Genomic DNA, 18460 nt, shown 5'->3' on the forward strand with positions numbered 1-18460 from the left:
GTCTCTGACAGTACCGTCTGATTATTAGTTACAATTTTGTATTCATTATCTGAAGTTTGCAAAAAAGTTAAATTTGTGATTTCCAGGTGATTTAGTCAGAACAAACTAAAGTGAATATAATGTTTTCCTCTATGTTACGTCCGTTTTATTCGGTCCCGACTAAAAGCCCATATAAACAATGTTAAATTTTCCTCTTTACTGCGTTTCCTCTATATTACAAATGTAATGCTCATATTTTTTTAACCCTGGTCAATTATTTACCTCTTTATAATATTTAAGTGACGGGATGTAGACGCATCGTTTTCCGTTCTGTGGATCACAGTTTGCGCCGGCTCGGAAAGCGTGGTTCGTATGTCAGCAGCGGAGCCCGGTCACGTGACATGTGACATGTGACGCACAATATGCTTGTGATCTTTTTGGCGCTATTTCAGTCGATGTTTTGTATTCGTAGTGTATTGTGTGAGCTGAGCAGCAGACAGTGTATCTAGTAGGAATGTGTCTTCGATATAACTTTATTGAAGGTTTCATCAGTGGACATGAGTGAAAAGCGGAAGAACATTTCTCTGGAAGAGAAGGTTTCTCTTATTAAAGAAGTGGAAGCATCTCCTGGTGTGGGTCACGCGGAGCTAGCGAAGCAATTTGAACTGGCCCCCTCAACACACAACACTATTATGGGAAACAGATCGTCGATAATGGAAGAGTTTGACAATTGTGGAAATTCGAAACGTATGCATTTGAAGCCATCGACTTGATTTGCAAGAATTTCAGGAATTAATAGGCAGTGATTCTGTCACTTTCGAGGACTTTGTGGCTGTGGATGACAACGTGGCAGCCACAGGAGTACAAAGTATTGAGGACTGACTCATATTCTATAATTGGGTCAACTGAAGAATGGGATACCACCTGTCAGCTTTGGACAATGTCGTCATATCTTAAGAATCTGTTATACCTTTTTACAGTACAAACTGATCCATTTACTTTCAGCCATCCACCTATTGCGCCCCATGTTTTAATTACAAAAACTAATCATTTGATACATTGATCATTTGCAATGAATATCATATTACAGTGTTGTGAAAATTTAAAATGTCATCTATGGCACCATTTGTCAAAGCTGATTAGTGGTATCCGGATCTTCAGTAATGCCCTATAATTATTATTTGGAAGCCTTCCTCTTTATAGTGTTTTCCTCTATACAGTGTTCAGAATTTGTGGTCCCTTGGAAAACGTTATATAGAGGTTTCACTGTAATGAACATCACCAAGAATTAATAGCACCAGATGATAACGCAGAATTGAATCGATTATAAAAAATTGTACTTATTACTTTCTTTGGGTAGGCACCACATCCCCAATAAATTTGGAGGAGGAACATCATACTAACAGGCCGTACTGCAAAATATTAAGTTCATTGAACCACCTGTACAATAGTTCTTTATTCCACTTACAAACAACATGTGGAAAAAATTATGCCACCAGATGTGGGTACTTTGTCACCCACCAGGGTAGCCGAGAGTGCAAACGCGCTACTTCCTGGCCTCGGGTAGGCGCGCCGGCCCCGTATCGAATCTGCCCGGTGGATTAACGACGAGGGCCGATGTGCCGGCTAGCCTGGATGTGGTTTTTAGGCGGTTTCCCACATCCCGCTAGGTGAATACCGGGCTGGTCCCCATGTTCCGCCTCAGTTACACGGCTCGCAGACATTTGAACACTTTCGCACTATTCCGTGGATTACACTCTGACGCCGACAGTTGGGGTGCACTACTTCCGTCCCGGGGGGGGGGGGGGGGGGGGGGGGGGGGGGGGTACGGGGTGGCGGCAGGAAGATCATCCGGCCTCCCCTTAAACATTAACATCCCAAATCCGATTAGTGATGGCTGACCCTGCATAACTGCGGGACAAGGCTCGAGCGATAGAATATAGAATGTGGGTACTTTGTCCTTGCTTCAACAAAATATCACATATGTTTGGGTGTAGCAAAGGCATCAGTGTTTATCTTCTAAAATGTGAGGTGCATGACTTGATACTGGTCACAGTTTTCGTGTGCACAGTTTTACACATGTGACAATACCCTGACCATGTTTGTATAAGTGTGTTTTATACTTACGCAGTACAAGGTATGTCTTCATGGTGCTAGATGTGGTGTTTTAATGGTATGGTAATACCATCACAATCATGTTGTGCACCTTACATTTTAAAAGATGAACAGTGGTGACCGTGCTGCAGACAAATACTCACAGTGTATGATTCTTTTGTGAGACAAGAACAATGTGTCCACGTGTGTTGCTATAATTAATTACTATGTTTGTGTAACGCTACATCCAAGTTAGTTTATATTGTAGCTCTATTATTTTCATTATTGTTTGTTGTTATGTTTGTAAATGCACCTGAGAGTGTGCTGTGCACTAGTAGTGCAGAATAAAGTAATTTGAAGTGCAGCCTGCTGGAATAATTTCCTTCATTATTTGTACTTAGCTTTGGGGGCTGAATTTATTATTACTTGAGTACAAACATAATAATTAGTAATCTGGCAACTGTGTACGCTTGATCTTTTGTTTATTCATTGAATTAGCACCACAATTTAACAACGCTATTCATTTCTACATTCCAGAATTGTAGTATAACTTTTCGCAAATTCGGCCTGTACACAACTGCAAAGTAAACTTCCTGCGAAAATACTGTTCTCGAAAATACTGTCCCTACTGACTCTCGGTGGGCACTGCGCCCAAACTGTATATGAGTACAACAGTGAAAATCTTATAAGGCATTATTAGAATGACCGCCAAGTTAGCCGACGGTACTAATGCGCCGCTTCTGGACTCGAGTAGGCGCACCGGCCCCGAATCGAATCAAAGCCGGCGCATTTAAAGGAAGCACGAGCGTCGTCCTGATGTCGTGCTCGTTCGTAACGAACGCATTCGTTCCACTTACACTGCCGATTTCTCTGTCGTACTCGCCCCTCAGGTGTTCTTGTGACAGGGTTACGTGTTGTTACGGCAGACGTACGCGAAGTTACGAAATGCAGTACAGCTGATGCTACACCTCCGTCTGACACTCTACGAAAGTCTCCGTCTGACACGTTCCCGACTCTCTACTATTCCGCGACACTACAGGAGACCTGGCGATACGCCTCCGTATTAGACGACTGCTGTCAGTCCTGCCGAGTGGTGTAAGACACTGCAGACTCACAGTCGCGCGTTCGCAGGTGGAGAGCGCGGCCCCTCCCGCAGTGGCCGCCCAGGTGCCGGCGGGTGCGGCGGCCCACGGGACGAAGCGCAGCGGCAGCCACTCGTGGGACGGCGAGCCGCTCAAGGCCAGCAAGCACTCGCACGCGCCCTCGCCGCCGGCCGCCCCGCCGCCCCCGGCGCCCCTCCGAGACGAAGCGCCGCCACCTGCCGCTGCACCGGGCCCGCCCCCGGCGCGGTCGCCTGCCGCCGCCGAGGGTGCGGGGCTGAGCCTGTGGCCGCCGTTCTCTGTGGCGATGACACCGCTGCATCCGCCACAGCCCTGCAAGACGCGAGGGTGAGTTTTGCCGATCGCACCTTCTCTCGATTGCTACGGCTGTTTGCTGGCTGTCTGCCTATCCCGTATCACTGGGTAGGTCAGGAAGATCCACAGAACACCTACTATTGAAGGATTGTCTCACGAAAGTGCTAACTTACCTGACTATTATTTTTTAGGTATTGCTTCTTACATGTTGATTCAAATTCTGAAGGTGGCAGGGGTAAAATAAAGGGAGCAAAAGTTTATTTACAATTTGTACAGAAATCAGATGGCAGTTACCACAGTCGAGGGGCATCAAAGGGAAGCAGTCGTTGGGAAGGGAGTGAGACAGGGTTGTGGCCTCTCCTGGATGCTATTCAATCTGTATATTGAGCAAGCAGTAAAGGAAGCAAAAGAAAAATTCGGAGTAGGTATTAAAATTCATGGAGAAGCAGTAAAAACTTTGAGGTTCGCCGATGACATTGTAATTCTGTCAGAGACAGCAAAGGACTTGGAAGAGCAGCTGAATGGAATGGACAGTGTTTTGAAAGGAGGATATAAGATGAGCATCAACAGAAGCAAAACGAGGATAATGGAATGTAGTCGAATTAAGTCGGGTGATGCTGAGGGAACTACATTGGGAAATGTGACGCTTAAAGTAGTAAAAGAGTTTTGCTATTTGGGGAGCAAAATAACTGATGATGGTCGAAGTAGAGAGGATATAAAATGTAGACTGGCAATGACAAGGAAAGCGTTTCTGAAGAAGAAAAATTTGTTAACATCGAGTATAGATTTAAGTGTCAGGAAGTCCTTTCTGAAAGTATTTGTATGGAGTGTAGCCATGTATGGAAGTGAAACATGAACGATAAATAGTTTAGACAAGAAGAGAATAGAAGCTTTCCAAATGTGGTGCTACAGAGGAATGCTGAAGATTAGATGAGTAGATCACATAACTAATGAGGAGGTATTGAATAGAATTGGGGAGAAGAGAAATTTGTGGCACAACATGACTAGATTTATTTATTTATATACTTGTTCCATAGATCTGTCCATGTGAGCAAGTCACTCAGTTGTGGAACGTGTCAATGTACATAATAAAATACATAGAATAAAGACATTGTTATAGTATTAATAACAGTGCACAAAAGTCATACTTATTAGCTTAAAAACTAGTCAACATAAATGTGAAGATAGCAGTTTCATATTTAGGGCATTATTGCATCTATTTTGACCTTGAACAGTAATCAGAAGAAGGGATCGGTTGGTAGGACATGTTCTGAGACATCGAGAGATCACATATTTAGTATTGGAGGGCAGCATGGAGGGTAAGAATCGTAGAGGGAGACCAAGAGGTGAATACACTAAGCAGAAGGATTTAGATTGCAGTAGGTACTGGGAGATGAAGAAGCTTGCACAGGATAGAGTAGCATGGAGAGCTGCATCAAACCAGTCTCTGGACTGAAGACAACAACAACAACAACAACAACAACAACAACAACAACAACAACAACAATTCAAGAGGAAGTTTCAGAATAAGAATGTTATTCCTAACTATGGCAGGGTAATGGTTAAGAGCAAAAGTTCAATGGTAATTAAAGCTAAAACAGAATGTGTGAAATTCCAGAGACTAGAGTACTCTTTAGAGTGGTGTCACTAAGATTTTGTCTGGTGAGCCAGTTACACACACTGGTACACAGCTGACAACTCTGCTCGTCTGCTGCAGGAACTTCTGCACGGGCGGCTGCTCCCACGCGGCCCCGCAGATCCTGCCACTGTACTACCTGCCGGCTCCGACGCCTGCCTCCGCCGATGCCACTCCTGTGGGGAGCGGCACCCGCCCCCACCAGCAGCCACACGCCCCCGCCGCCTTCCTGCAGCAGCAAGGTGAGTGCAGCTCTTTGCCGGTCGGTACCGCAACTTCCCGAGGTCGCTATTGACGGTTCAGTGATAAAGGGCAGTCAGATAAAAACAAGACAGACATATAACTTGCACGGCACAGAACCTCGGTAATGCAGGTAGCTGTGTTGTCCTCTATTGGGAATTTGCTTTCTTGTGATGTATCGATGTGTTTCTCATCCTCACTGACAGTCATTTCGACAACATTCTTGATGGGTTTGACTGCCATTGAACATGTTAAAACATCTTGAAAGTGTATGTTCTTGAAGCTACAACCGAGCAACGTTGATATGGCTAATATGTTCACATGTGCAGTTGCTACATCTACATCTACATTTATTCTCTGCAAGCCACCCAACGGTGTGTGGCGGAGGGCACTTTACGTGCCACTGTCAGTACCTCCCTTTCCTGTTCCAGTCGCGTATGGTTCGCGGGAAGAACGACTGTCTGAAAGCCTCCGTGTGCGCTCGAATCTCTCTAATTTTACATTCGTGATCTTCTCGGGAGGTATAAGTAGGGGGAAGCAATATATTCGATACCTCATCCAGAAACGCACCCTCTCGAAACCTGGCGAGCAAGCTACACCGCGATGCAGAGCGCCTCTCTTGCAGAGTCTGCCACTCGAGTTTGTTAAACATCTCCGTAACGCTATCACGGTTACCAGATAACCCTGTGACGAAACGTGCCGCTCTTCTTTGGATCTTTTCTATCTCCTCCGTCAACCCGATCTGGTACGGATCCCACACTGATGAGCAATACTCAAGTATAGGTCGAACGAGTGTTTTGTAAGCCACCTCCTTTGTTGATGGACTACATTTTCTAAGGACTCCCCCAATGAATCTCAACCTGGTACCCACCTTACCAACAATTAATTTTATATGATCATTCCACTTCAAATCGTTCCGCACGCATACTCCCAGATATGTTACAGAAGTTACTGCTACCGGTGTTTGTTCCGCTATCATATACTCATACAATAAAGGATCCTTCTTTCTATGTATTCGCAATACATTACATTTGTCTATGTTAAGGGTCAGTTGCCACTCCCTGCACCAAGTGCCTATCCGCTGCAGATCTTCCTGCATTTCGCTACAATTTTCTAATGCTGCAACTTCTCTGTATACTACAGCATCATCCGCGAAAAGCTGCATGGGACTTCCGACACTATCTACTAGGTTATTTATATATATTGTGAAAGGCTGTTTTTGTTTCTCTTTTCATAATACTCTTCAAATTCTCTCCAATGGTCTGTATTGGTTGGATGTTAAATATTTTGATACTCGACATACTAGTTACTGCCTTTACTCTCTGCCTGCAATGTATTTATCTAGTCAAATTTCTCGAGAAGCCAATCGTATACATCATAGCGTGTGTCAACCGTCTGTCAGATGTACAATATTTGCAGCTGTTATGGACAGGCTGTAAGTGTAGCAGTTACAGATTTATTGATCACTGGATGCTGCTGCAAATATATTTCTGCCATGCAGGACTTAGAATTCCATCTAGTGGATACATCTTAAATTAGATTGAGTGTGTTTTTTGGCAGTTTTGAAGATTAATGTTTTGTCTTTAGTGTCGATGTTATGATGTTTCAAAGACTGCAATATCCACATTATTGAAATGTATTTGTGGATGTTAAATCAAACAGTGGAAAATACAAGATGGAATGACAGTGTTATGAAAAGGATAGAGTGCTGCTCACCGTGTAGAGGAGATGTTGTATTGCAGACGGGCACAACAAAAAAGACTGCTATATATGTGAGCTTTCGACCCTAAATGCCTTCTTCCTAAACCAGACAACACACACACACACACACACACACACACACACACACACATTAAAATTCATGTGAACACAACATGCACACACCTGACCACTGTCGCTGGCCACTATGTGTGTTTCGTCTACTTCAGAAGAGGGCCTTTTGTCTGGAAGCTCATATGTTTAGCAGTCTTTCTTGTTGTGCCTGTCTGTGACTCAACATCTCCTTTATATGGTGAGTAGCATTCTGTCTTTCTCATAATTTTGTCATATAGAAACAAAGATTCTGTAACTTACCAAACGAAAGCGTTGGTACGTTGATAGAGACAATAACAAACACAAACACACACACAAATATCAAGCTTTCACAACCAACAGTTGCCTCATCAAGAAAAAGAGAAAGACGAAAGGATGTGGGTTTTAAGGGAGAGGGGAAGGAGTCATTCCAATCGCGGGAGCGGAAAGACTTACCTTAGGGGAAATGGGGACAGGTATACACTCGCTCGCGCGCGCGCGCGCGCGCACACACACACACACACACACACACACACACACACACACACACACACACACATATCCATCTGCACATATACAGACATGTATGTGTGAGTGTATACCTGTCCCTCTTCCCCCTAAGGTAAGTCTTTCTGCTCCCGTGATTGGAATGACTCCTTACCCTCTCCCTTAAAACCCACATCCTTTCGTTTTTCCCTCTCTTTCCCTCTTTCCTGGTGAAGCAACCGTTGGTTGTGAAAGCTTGAATTTTGTGTGTGTGTTTGTGTTTCTATCAACATGCCAACGGTTTCGTTTGGTAAGTTACATCATCTTTGTTTTTATATATATAAATAGAGGGAAACATTCCACATGGGAAAAATATATCTAAAAACAAAGATGATGTGACTTACCAAACGAAAGCGCTGGCACGTCGATAGACACACAAATAAACACAAACATACACACAAAATTCAAGCTTTCGCAACCAATGGTTGCTTCGTCAGGAAAGAGGGAAGGAGAGGGAAAGACGAAACGATGTGGGTTTTAAGGGAGAAGGTAAGGAGTCATTCCAATCCCGGGAGCGGAAAGACTTACCTTAGGGGGAAAAAAGGATGGGTATACACTCGCACACACACACATATCCATCCACACATATGTCTGCTTGTGTCTGTATATGTGTGGATGGATATGTGTGTGTGTGCGAGTGTATACCCGTCCTTTTTTCCCCCTAAGGTAGGTCTTTCCGCTCCCGGGATTGGAATGACTCTTTACCCTCTCCCTTAAAACCCACATCCTTTCGTCTTTCCCTCTCCTTCCCTCTTTCCTGACGAAGCAACCATTGGTTGCGAAAGCTAGAATTTTGTGTGTATGTATGTGTTTGTTTGTGTTTCTATCGACCTGCCAGCGCTTTCGTATGGTAAATCACATCATTTTTGTTTTTAAATATATTTTTCCCGCATGGAATGTTTCCTATAATATATATATCTGTGTGTGTGTGTGTGTGTGTTCTGCTGGACAGATACAACAGAACACTCTCTCTCTCTCTCTCTCTCTTTCTTTCTCTCTCTCTCTCTCTCTCTCTCTCTCTCTCTCTCTCTCTCTCTCACACACACACACACACACACACACACACACACACACACACACACACACACACAGTATTTTGACAGGCTGGACAACTAAACATGATTCCTTAAGTTTTGTTTCCTCTCACAGGAGTGCAGGTCACATTGAAAGCGAGGGGCACATGGACGGGGATGCTGTATTTGTGTATGTAAAGCTGGGAAGTTGGGTCGCCCGGGGAACGTGTCTGGATGGCCGAGGTGATTGAGGCAACTGTTTCAGAGAAGCAGAGCATCTGGATTTGAGTCCCAGTCCAGCACAAATTTTTCAGCTCGCACCGTCGATTAATTTCAATGTCCTAATGTGGCCGCTGTCAGAGAAATGTTCCCAGATATCGATATTTGCAAATATCGGCCATCACCGGACGTCCGTACTGTGTGTGCCACAGGAGGCCCGCTGCCGTACGTGGCGGCCGGCGTGTTCTACCAGGCGGCCCCGCTGCTGTACCCGCTGGCCCCGCCGCCCCCGCCGTCCCCGTCACACCTGCTGGCGCTGCACCAGCCGCTGCTGCACCACCACCAGCAGCACCACCAGCACCCGTCCACCTACCAGGTCAGTCTCCCCTGCTGCTAGTGCTCACCGCCGTCTCTGTAGCTGTACTCGTATATCCGTCCATCGCCTTGCATGCTCAAAATATTCTGGTTTGTGTTTGTGTTGGCTCGGTAATACAGTAATTTGAGGTGGCTATTGTGAACAAAACGGTGTCTTCAGACTAAACCTTTCACTCTGCAGTGGAGTGTGTGCCATTTTGAAACTACCGAACAGATTAAAAGTGTGCACCAGGCTGGGATTCGAACCCAGAACCTTGTCTTTTGCTGGCCATCTTCCAGGAAGTTTCAGATTGGCACACGCTCCACTGAAGAGTGAAAATTCGTTCTGGAAACAGTCCACCACGTTGCTGCAAAGCCGTGTCTCTGCAACATCCTTTCTTTCAGCAGTGCTAGTCCACCAAGTTATGCGGGAGAACTTCTGTGAAGTTTGGAAGGTAGGTGAAGGGGTACTGGCAGAAGGAAAGGTGTGGTGTTGTGAGGGCAGATACGGAATCGTACCCAGTCAGTAGAGAACTTGCCTGCAAAAGGCAAAGGTAGCAGGTTCGTGTCCCGATCCGACACACAATTTTAATCTGACAGGAAGATTCGAAACGATGTTTGTTCTTTTTTCCTTTCTTCAAACATTGTTGGTTTGTAATTCCACATTTGGTTGTTTGAGGGCAGGTCAATTGGAAAACATTAATCTTCAGGGTGGTCTGAAAGAGTCTGAAAAGTTTTGGGTGTGGCAGGGGAGGTTGTGCTCAGAAATAATTGTTAAGAAAAGAATTCAATATCTTACACCATTTCAGAGTTATTTAAATTATTTAGAATTGAAGTTAACCGATTGAATTTATGCGCGCCAAAATTCAACCATTTGCACACACTAAAATGGTCTAATGCATGGACATCTGTGGGCCTGTGAGTTACTGCTTGTTCAAATGCTCATTAGCAGTTAAAATGTGCCTTTTTCGGAAGTGATAAATTCGAGCTAGCTGGGCAAAAGCTATGTTTGTTCAATTTGAGGAAACAATCAAAGAACACATTTGGCGACACTTGTCTCTGGCAGGCTGCTTCAATTTGCACAAATGACCTGATTGGTTAATTTCTATGAAAATAACTTGGAAATGGTGCAACATACTGAATTTCTTTCTTAACAATTATTTCTCAGCACAACTTTCCCTGCAACAACCTTATGTGCTTTTCAGACTGTTTCTGACCACCCAGTAGTATTTTTTTCCAGTGATGTGCTTCCATACAGTCAAATACACACACACACACACACACACACACACACACACACACACAGTGAGAGAGAGAGAGAGAGAGAGAGAGAGAGAGAGAGAGAGATGTATATAGCACGAGGGTTGACTGAAAAGAAATTCCTCCACCATCATAACTCTTCAACAGTTGGCAGCATTGGTATGCAGCAGGTATTGGCTTGTTCTGTAGCCCCTTCTCTAGAGCTCCAGTGGGCAGGGGGAAGCCTTAGTATTGAACGGTTGTGTTGTTACAGTGTAAAGTATGAAACCCTGCGCAGACGGTTGGTCAATGCGATTTAAGCAACGGGCAGTCATTGAATTCTTGGCAGCAGATGGTGTCAGCCCAAAGGAGATTCATCAGAGAATGAAAGCAGTTTATAATGATTGTGTTGATGTGAGTACTGTGCATCGTTGGGCGAGTATGTTTAAAGATGTTGAGTTGGAAACATCTGACCCACATGACAAACAGAGTTAGACATCCTGTCATAGTAACCACCGAGTTTCACAAGAAAAATGTTGACCGACTGATTCAGGATGGTTCTTGTATTACTCAGAGAGAAATTGCAAGCACAATCGGCATTTCATAAGAACGTGTGCATCACATTACTGCTTTGCTCGGCTATCGGAAGATCTGTGCGTGATGGGTAATCTGGATGCTGACTCCTGAAATGACTGTGACAGGAGACGAAAAGTGGGCACACCATTACGAGCCAGAGACAAAACATCAGTCTATGGAATATTGACACAAAGACTCGCCTCAGAAAAAGAAATTTAAGACGCAGCCCTCAGTTGGAAATCGTGGCCACGATGTTCTGGTATGCAGATGGTGTTATCCATGTTGATTTCCTTGATTGTGGAACAGCAGTAAATTCAGAGCATTACATCACAATGCTGCGAAATCTGGAACGACAGCTAACAAGGGTCCGACAGGAAAAAGGAATGGTTTTCCTGCAGCGTGACAATGCCAAACCACACACTTCACGTGCCACCAAAGCATAACATAACAGACTGAATCTCACCACCATACGGCATCCTCCATACGGTCCAGGCTTAGCACCGTCTGAGTTCCATCTGTTCCCGATAATGAAAAATGGTCTGCGGGGACATCATTATGCTTCTGATGAAGGCATTGAGAGAACTGTAAGACTGTGGTTGCAGAAACAGAGTGTCGACTTCTTCCGTGACGGCTTCAGAAAACTTGTTCATCGTCGGCAGAAATGTATCCGATTGGCTGGTAATTATGTGGAAAAGTGAATATTGGTAATTATAGATCACATTCTAAGAATTATTTCTGCATTTGATTTATTGAAATATTCCCATACAAACCCAATTAATGAAGGTGGAGACATTACTATTCATTCAACCCTTGTATATTCTCACAGTATCTGCATCACAGAGAACAAAATGCCTTTCAAAGTTTGTTCGCCTCTAGCGTATATTGCTTTGTAAAAGTATCACATGGCCCTCGCAACAGTCTTCATGCTCACAGACTTGTTTTGATTGTCTTCCACCCCCACTGCTCTCATCCACTGAGCATATTTAACCCTAATCTTGTGTTCTTCCATTCAAAGATTTTGACACTAATTCTTCTGTACAATAATTCAGCAGCACTTTGCATGTACTGGCTAATTTGCAATGAGTGTGTGAGAGATTATTTCAGAAAATTATACTGTTTTGTACTGAATGTGCACAGCAAATAATTCCTTTAGAGACTGTTTACCGATTTTTAGGAGACTTTTTGTTCATGGTGGCAATCTTGGATAATTTTATTACTGGGCAGGCTTGGACATAAACTAAGTGTTAAGTGTTGCCTTCCTGTAAAGTTATAGGTGGGATAGTGACGATGAATATCAAATAGCTTTGAAGTGGCCAACTTTAATACATACCAGTTTCATTTATATTATCTGTGGACTTCCACACACCAGGTTCATCGACTTTTGATTTACCTGTTAGATGATTACATTTTTTAAGTGTATGGTGCTGTTTACTACTGTAAATTTTGTGTTACTATTCAAACAACTTTAAATATGAAAAGACAAAGTTTTTCTTGAATTATGATTCACGCTTAGTACAGAACTACAGCAACTCTTAACTGTGTAAATCATCAAGCAACATTAGAGTGAGTGAATTGTTATTGGAAAGCATATGATTGATTACTTTTGCTCATCTAATGTTTAGTAATCAAATACAAACAGAAAAAAACTGAAAATAGTTTTGAAATTTGGTGAATCATTTATTATGCTGTTGCATTACCTGCAGACAACTGTACATTAAAGTTACATGTAACAGGCTTTTTCTCTGCTGTGTCACTCATGTCGTTTTATTGTTCATATGTTTGTTTACTTGCTCAAAACTGAAATGGCTATACTACTGTGATGACACAACATTATTAGTCTGTTCTACATCCTGTCGTACTCTGTATATGCTTTGATACTCAAAACATTTGTGCTACCTGTTAAACCAGGCATATCACATCCATTTTGGGAGAAAGAAACTGAATAGAGAGTGAGTTTAACAGCAGGTAAGTAATGAATTCTTTTAGATGGGTGCCTTTCCTGTGTGTTCCACGTATGGAAGTTGGGGATATTTTTTTAGAGCTGTGTATACAGTTTATGGGATTTCTCAACAATTTCATTCTTACAATTTTAGCTTTTGTACCTTAAAAACTAAAGGCAAGGCATTTCACATAACGTTTGCACCTTCAGATGTTTTCTTGATCTCTCTTCTCTGTGTTAACTGCTACAGTATGTCATAATGATGTCTGGTGCTGTTGATTTATACGTGGATTGTGATTAAGAAAAGACTTGTCAATGAGAGGCATCTGAATGTGTTTATAAGAACATAGTCATTCTTAAAAATTAGAAGTAGAGAAGTGTTCTTCTAGAGCGAGGAAAGAAAATAGACTGGGGGCATACAGAAGCATTTGCTAAGCTTAAATTTGACTCCAGTCTCACAGTCTGTAAGTCAGAATGAGCTTTTAGAAAGTAAACAAGTTACAGTGCGTATGTCGCACATCCTCAATGTCATTGAACTAATTAGTATGGGCAGTTTAAGAACTGATTTTGTAAGAGTCTAAATATTTGTAGAAACCACCTATTTTGATGATTGAGTGTGCAGATGTACGCAGTTTAATTTTGAATACATTGAAAAAGGGTCTTATTTCACTCTGTTGTCGGGGATGAAGACAGCGAGAAGGTTTCAAGCAGAAAGGGAAAGCGTTTTGAATGTGTTTATTTGTTGCAGAAGTTTCAGGAATGAACAGGTTTGGTCTGCATTTTAAAGCGGTGGTGATGCCTAGGACATACTTTTTATGAAGTCAGTGGGAGGAACATCAGGATATCGTGCCAAATGGTGGGAAACCACGTTGAATGTAGCTGTTTCTGCAAAGTTTAAGATTTTATTATTCTTATCATCAGTTAAGGCTCTGAGTGTCAAATCATATTAAGATAAATGGCATGTTGCAACAAAGACTTAGCACTATGTAGTCTCTACCTCACATAGTTACACACTCGGGAGTTGCCGAGTAATCGTGGTCTGCACTTATGTATGTTATCGCAATGAATCTAATGAAATACAGATTTGTTTTACTTTATTCAACATGACTTATGTGGAAGCTTGCAATTTTCTGTTGTTCTGCATGCGTTTTGCTGTGATATTTTGTGTATTATTGCAATGGAGTACTACACGTCTCGACTGTTTTGGCAAAGTCAGTTTGGGGGCAAGTAAGAATATTAGTATTTAGCTGAGAGTCACACACTCCCTCCAATTTCATGTCAGGAAGACATCTCACACATGATTACCACTGCCTTCACAGAAGCTTTGAGCTGCAGAGAAGTCTCTCTGGAAGATTGAAGTGACTGTACAAAAAAAAAAAATAACCAGAAGCACAATTTGGTAACATGGAGTGCATCAGCAAGGTGCTACAACACAATACGGACATGTTTTTCTGAATTTTTCTAAATAGTTTCTACTAAAATGAAAAATACTTGGGTGTCACACCTTGTGCAAGTGAAAAAGTGGCATAATATTTAAGGGCCAAACCGAGATTCCGTACCCTTATGTAGTCTGAGGTGCTATCACCTTGTTCATTCCAGTATATTTCTATTATCTATACCTCCGGGCTATGTGGTGTATATAATATAATAAAATAATGGAATAGACGATAATAAAATGTTGAAATGCGTGACTTTTTAAAAATGTATTGAATTAATGAGATTAATTTTTTGGTATGAATGACAAGCACAGTAAGCTGAGCTATGCCTTGAAATAAGTACGTATTAGTTCGTATTATTTTGCAGGGTGAAGTACTTTCTTTCTCCGCTGTAGATTTGTGCTTACCATTCTTTATAATGCTACGTTTGGTCGCCGTGTTCACCTTTGAAGTCTTGACCGTGTTCCCATTAAGCTTATCGGATCTTCGTAATTTTCCAAAGTACACAGGTGGGCTTCAGTTTTTGTAATTACCATACTATTTGAAACAACAACTCACACGACCTTTCAGTTAGTAAAACAATACTGTATTTTCCTAAACGGTGCACATACGAAATACATACTCGTCACTTATTCGTAGCGACCCCAAAATGGCGGTCTACAATTACTCGCTAAAAATGGCGTGGTTCTCACTCGTTCACTAGCTGAGCGCAAATCCTTCCTTCCTACTACTGTTACTAGAAAATCTCCTCTGTTTTTTAACAACTGAAAATCAAAAATACCTGACGGTAGGCATAGGCTCTATGATGGGCTACCGCTTCATCTTTTCTCTTTCTCTTTGCCTTTAAAGAAGACGAAAACATAAAAGAAATGCAAAAGGTTTATCACATGTACTAGAGGTCGCCCTCCTCCCTCCCCCCAGCCGTACCACGTATACGTCTGCAGGTGCTTCCCCTGGTGGTTGGTGGTGCAAAATACAATGTCTTTAATTCCCTATACCCCAAGACCAAAACAGTACAGGGTAATTATAGAGGCCATGAAAATTTTTTAAAAAGTCAGTACGTAAATGGCTAAACATGATACAACATACTAAAAGAAATAGTACATGAAAGACAAACTGACAAAGTTGTTTTTGAATGTGGTTTTGGCAAGCTAATTAGGAAATAGCACCAACCGTAGTTGCTGAAAATGGCAATGAAACCGCATCGAAAGCCTGTTGTGTGCTAGAATCTTTTGGATAGGGTGGATAGCAATGTGCGGCTGTTTGCTGATGATGCTGTGGTGTACGGGAAGGTGTCATCGTTGAGTAACTGTAGGAGGATATGAGATGACTTGGACAGGATTTGTGATTGGTGTAAAGAATGGCAGCTAACTCTAAATATAGAGAAATGTAAATTAATGCAGATGTATAGGAAAAAGAATCCTGTAATATTTGAATACTCCATTAGTAGTGTAGCGCTTGACACAGTCACGTCAATTAAATATTTGTACGTAACATTTCAGAGCAATATGAAGTGGGACAAACATGTAATGGCAGTTGTGGGGAAGGTGGATAGTCGTCTTCGGTTCATTGGTAGAATTTTGGGAAGATGTGGTTCATCTGTAAAGGAGACCATTTATAAAACACTAATACGACCTACTCTCAAGTACTGCTCGAGCGTATGGGATCCCTATCAGGTCGGATTGAGGGAGGACGTAGAAGCAATTCAGAGGCGGGCTGCTAGGTTTGTTACTGGTAGGTTTGATCATCACTCGAGTGTTACGGAAATGCTTCAGGAACTCGGGTAGGAGTCTCTAGAGGAAAGGAGCTGTTCTTTTTCTGAGTCGCTACTGAGGAAACTTTGATAACTAGCATTTGAGGCAGTCATTTTTCCCTCGTTCTGTTTCCCAGTGGAACAGGGAGAGAAGGTGCTAGTTGTGGTACGAGGTACCCTCCGCCACGCACTGTATGGTGGATTGCGGAGTATGTATGTAGATGTAGATGTATGCATCTATCCTCAGGGACTGTGTCCACCCCTACGTGCAGTTTGTTTTTCCTCGGCACGATGGCATCTACTGACAGAACAGTGCAGTGAGTCACACAGATCACACTGTATGTGTGCGGTTCAAAGAGTTTATCGTAATCCCCTGGCCCTCAAACTCCCCACATTTTAACCCAATGGAGAATCTGTGCAGCCACGTCACTAGAGCTGTCTGTGACACGTATCCTCAGTAGAGAAACTTGTGCAATTGCCTGCCACATTGAGTCGATAATGGTTCCACGTCCCTACCAGTACATTCCAGAACCCTACTGACTTTCTTCTTGCACGAATCGCAGCCTTCTGCGCTGCAAAAGGTGATTATTCGCCTTTGTCATGTGATCACGCTAATGTGACTGGACAGTGTATAAATTATGAATTTAGAGGACATGTATGTGCATCATTGTACTTAATCAGAGAAATAAGTGCCTCCATGTCCAACTTGTCATCTTGCGGAGCATCCCGGGAGTTGTTGTTGTGTGGTATTCAGTCCTGAGACTGGTTTGATGCAGCTCTCCATGCTACTCTATCCTGTGCAAGCTTCTTCATCTCCCAGTACCTACTGCAGCCTACATCCTTCTGAATCTGCTTAGTGTATTCATCTCTTCGTCTCCCTCAACAATTTTTACCCTCCACGCAGCCCTTTAATACTAAATTGGTGATCCCTCGATGTCTCAGAACATGTCCTACTAACTGATCCCTTCTTCTAGTCAATTTGTACCACAAACTCCTCTTCTCTCCAATTCTGTTCAATACCTCCTCATTAGTTATGTGACTTACCCATCTAATCTTCAGCATTCTTCTGTAGCACCACATTTTGAAAGCTTCTATTCTCTTCTTGTCCAAACTATTTACCGTCCATGTTTCACTTCCATACATGGCTACACTCCATACAAATACTTTCAGAAACGACTTCCTGACACTTAAATCTGTACTCGATGTTAACAAATTTCTCTTCTCCAGAAACGCTTTCCTTGCCATTGCCAGTCTACATTTTATATCCTCTCTACTTCGACCATCATGTTATTTTGCTCCCCAAATAGCAAAACTCCTTTACTACGATAAGTGTCTCATTTCCTAATCTAATTCCCTCAGCATCGCCCGATTTAATTTGACTACATTCCATTATGCTCGTTTTGCTTTTGTTGATGTTCATCTTATATCTTCCTTTCAAAACAATGGCCATTCCGTTCAACTGCTCTTCCAGGTCCTCTGCTCTCTCTGACAGAATTACAATGTTATCGGCGAATTTCAAAGTTCTTATCCATGGAGTTTAATTCCTACTCCAAATTTTTCTTTTGTTTCCTTTACTGCTTGCTTAACATACAGATTGAATAACATCGGCTACAACCCTGTCTCACTCCCTTCCCAACGACTGCTTCCCTTTCATGTCCCTCGACTCTTATAACTGCCATCTGCTTTCTGTACAAATTGTAAATAGCCTTTCGCTCCCTGTATTTTACCCCTGCCACCTTCAGAATTTGAAACAGAGTATTCCAGTCAACATTATCAAAAACTTTCTCCAAGTCTACAAATGCTAGAAACGTAGGTTTGCCTTTCCTTAATCTATTTTGTAAGATAAGTCGTAGGGTCAGTATTGCCTCGCGTGGTCCAACATTTCTGCAGAATCCAAACTGATCTTCCCCGAGGTCGGCTTCTACCAGTTTTTCCATTCGTCTGTAAAGAATTTGGTTTAGTATTTTGTAGCCGTGACTTATTAAACTGATAGTTCGGTAATTTTCACATCTGTCAACACCTGCTTTCTTTGGGATTGGAGGGTATTTCGCATGTCTCATACATCTTACTCACCAGATGCTAGAGTTTTGTCAGGACTGGCTCTCCCAAGGCTGTCAGTAGTTCTAAAGGAATGTTGTTTACTCCCGGGGCCTTGTTTCGACTCAGGTCTTTCAGTGCTCTGTCAGATTCTTCACGCAGTATCGTATCTCCCATTTCATCTTCATTTACA

At 42.6% G+C, this 18460-nt stretch overlaps 1 protein-coding gene across 1 annotated transcript in view; it reads left to right on the forward strand.

Moving 5' to 3' along the window:
* Nucleotides 1–18460, forward strand: part of LOC126426626 (period circadian protein) — a 195944-nt gene that overhangs the window by 146067 nt on the left and 31417 nt on the right. The window contains exons 16-18 of the mRNA XM_050088515.1: nt 3205–3521; nt 5206–5366; nt 9146–9309. Coding sequence (XP_049944472.1) covers nt 3205–3521; nt 5206–5366; nt 9146–9309 — 642 coding nt within the window. The remainder of the gene's footprint in view (nt 1–3204; nt 3522–5205; nt 5367–9145; nt 9310–18460) is intronic.

The sequence above is a fragment of the Schistocerca serialis genome, chromosome 11 (assembly GCF_023864345.2).
Source record: "Schistocerca serialis cubense isolate TAMUIC-IGC-003099 chromosome 11, iqSchSeri2.2, whole genome shotgun sequence".
Taxonomy (NCBI): Eukaryota; Metazoa; Arthropoda; class Insecta; order Orthoptera; family Acrididae; genus Schistocerca; species Schistocerca serialis.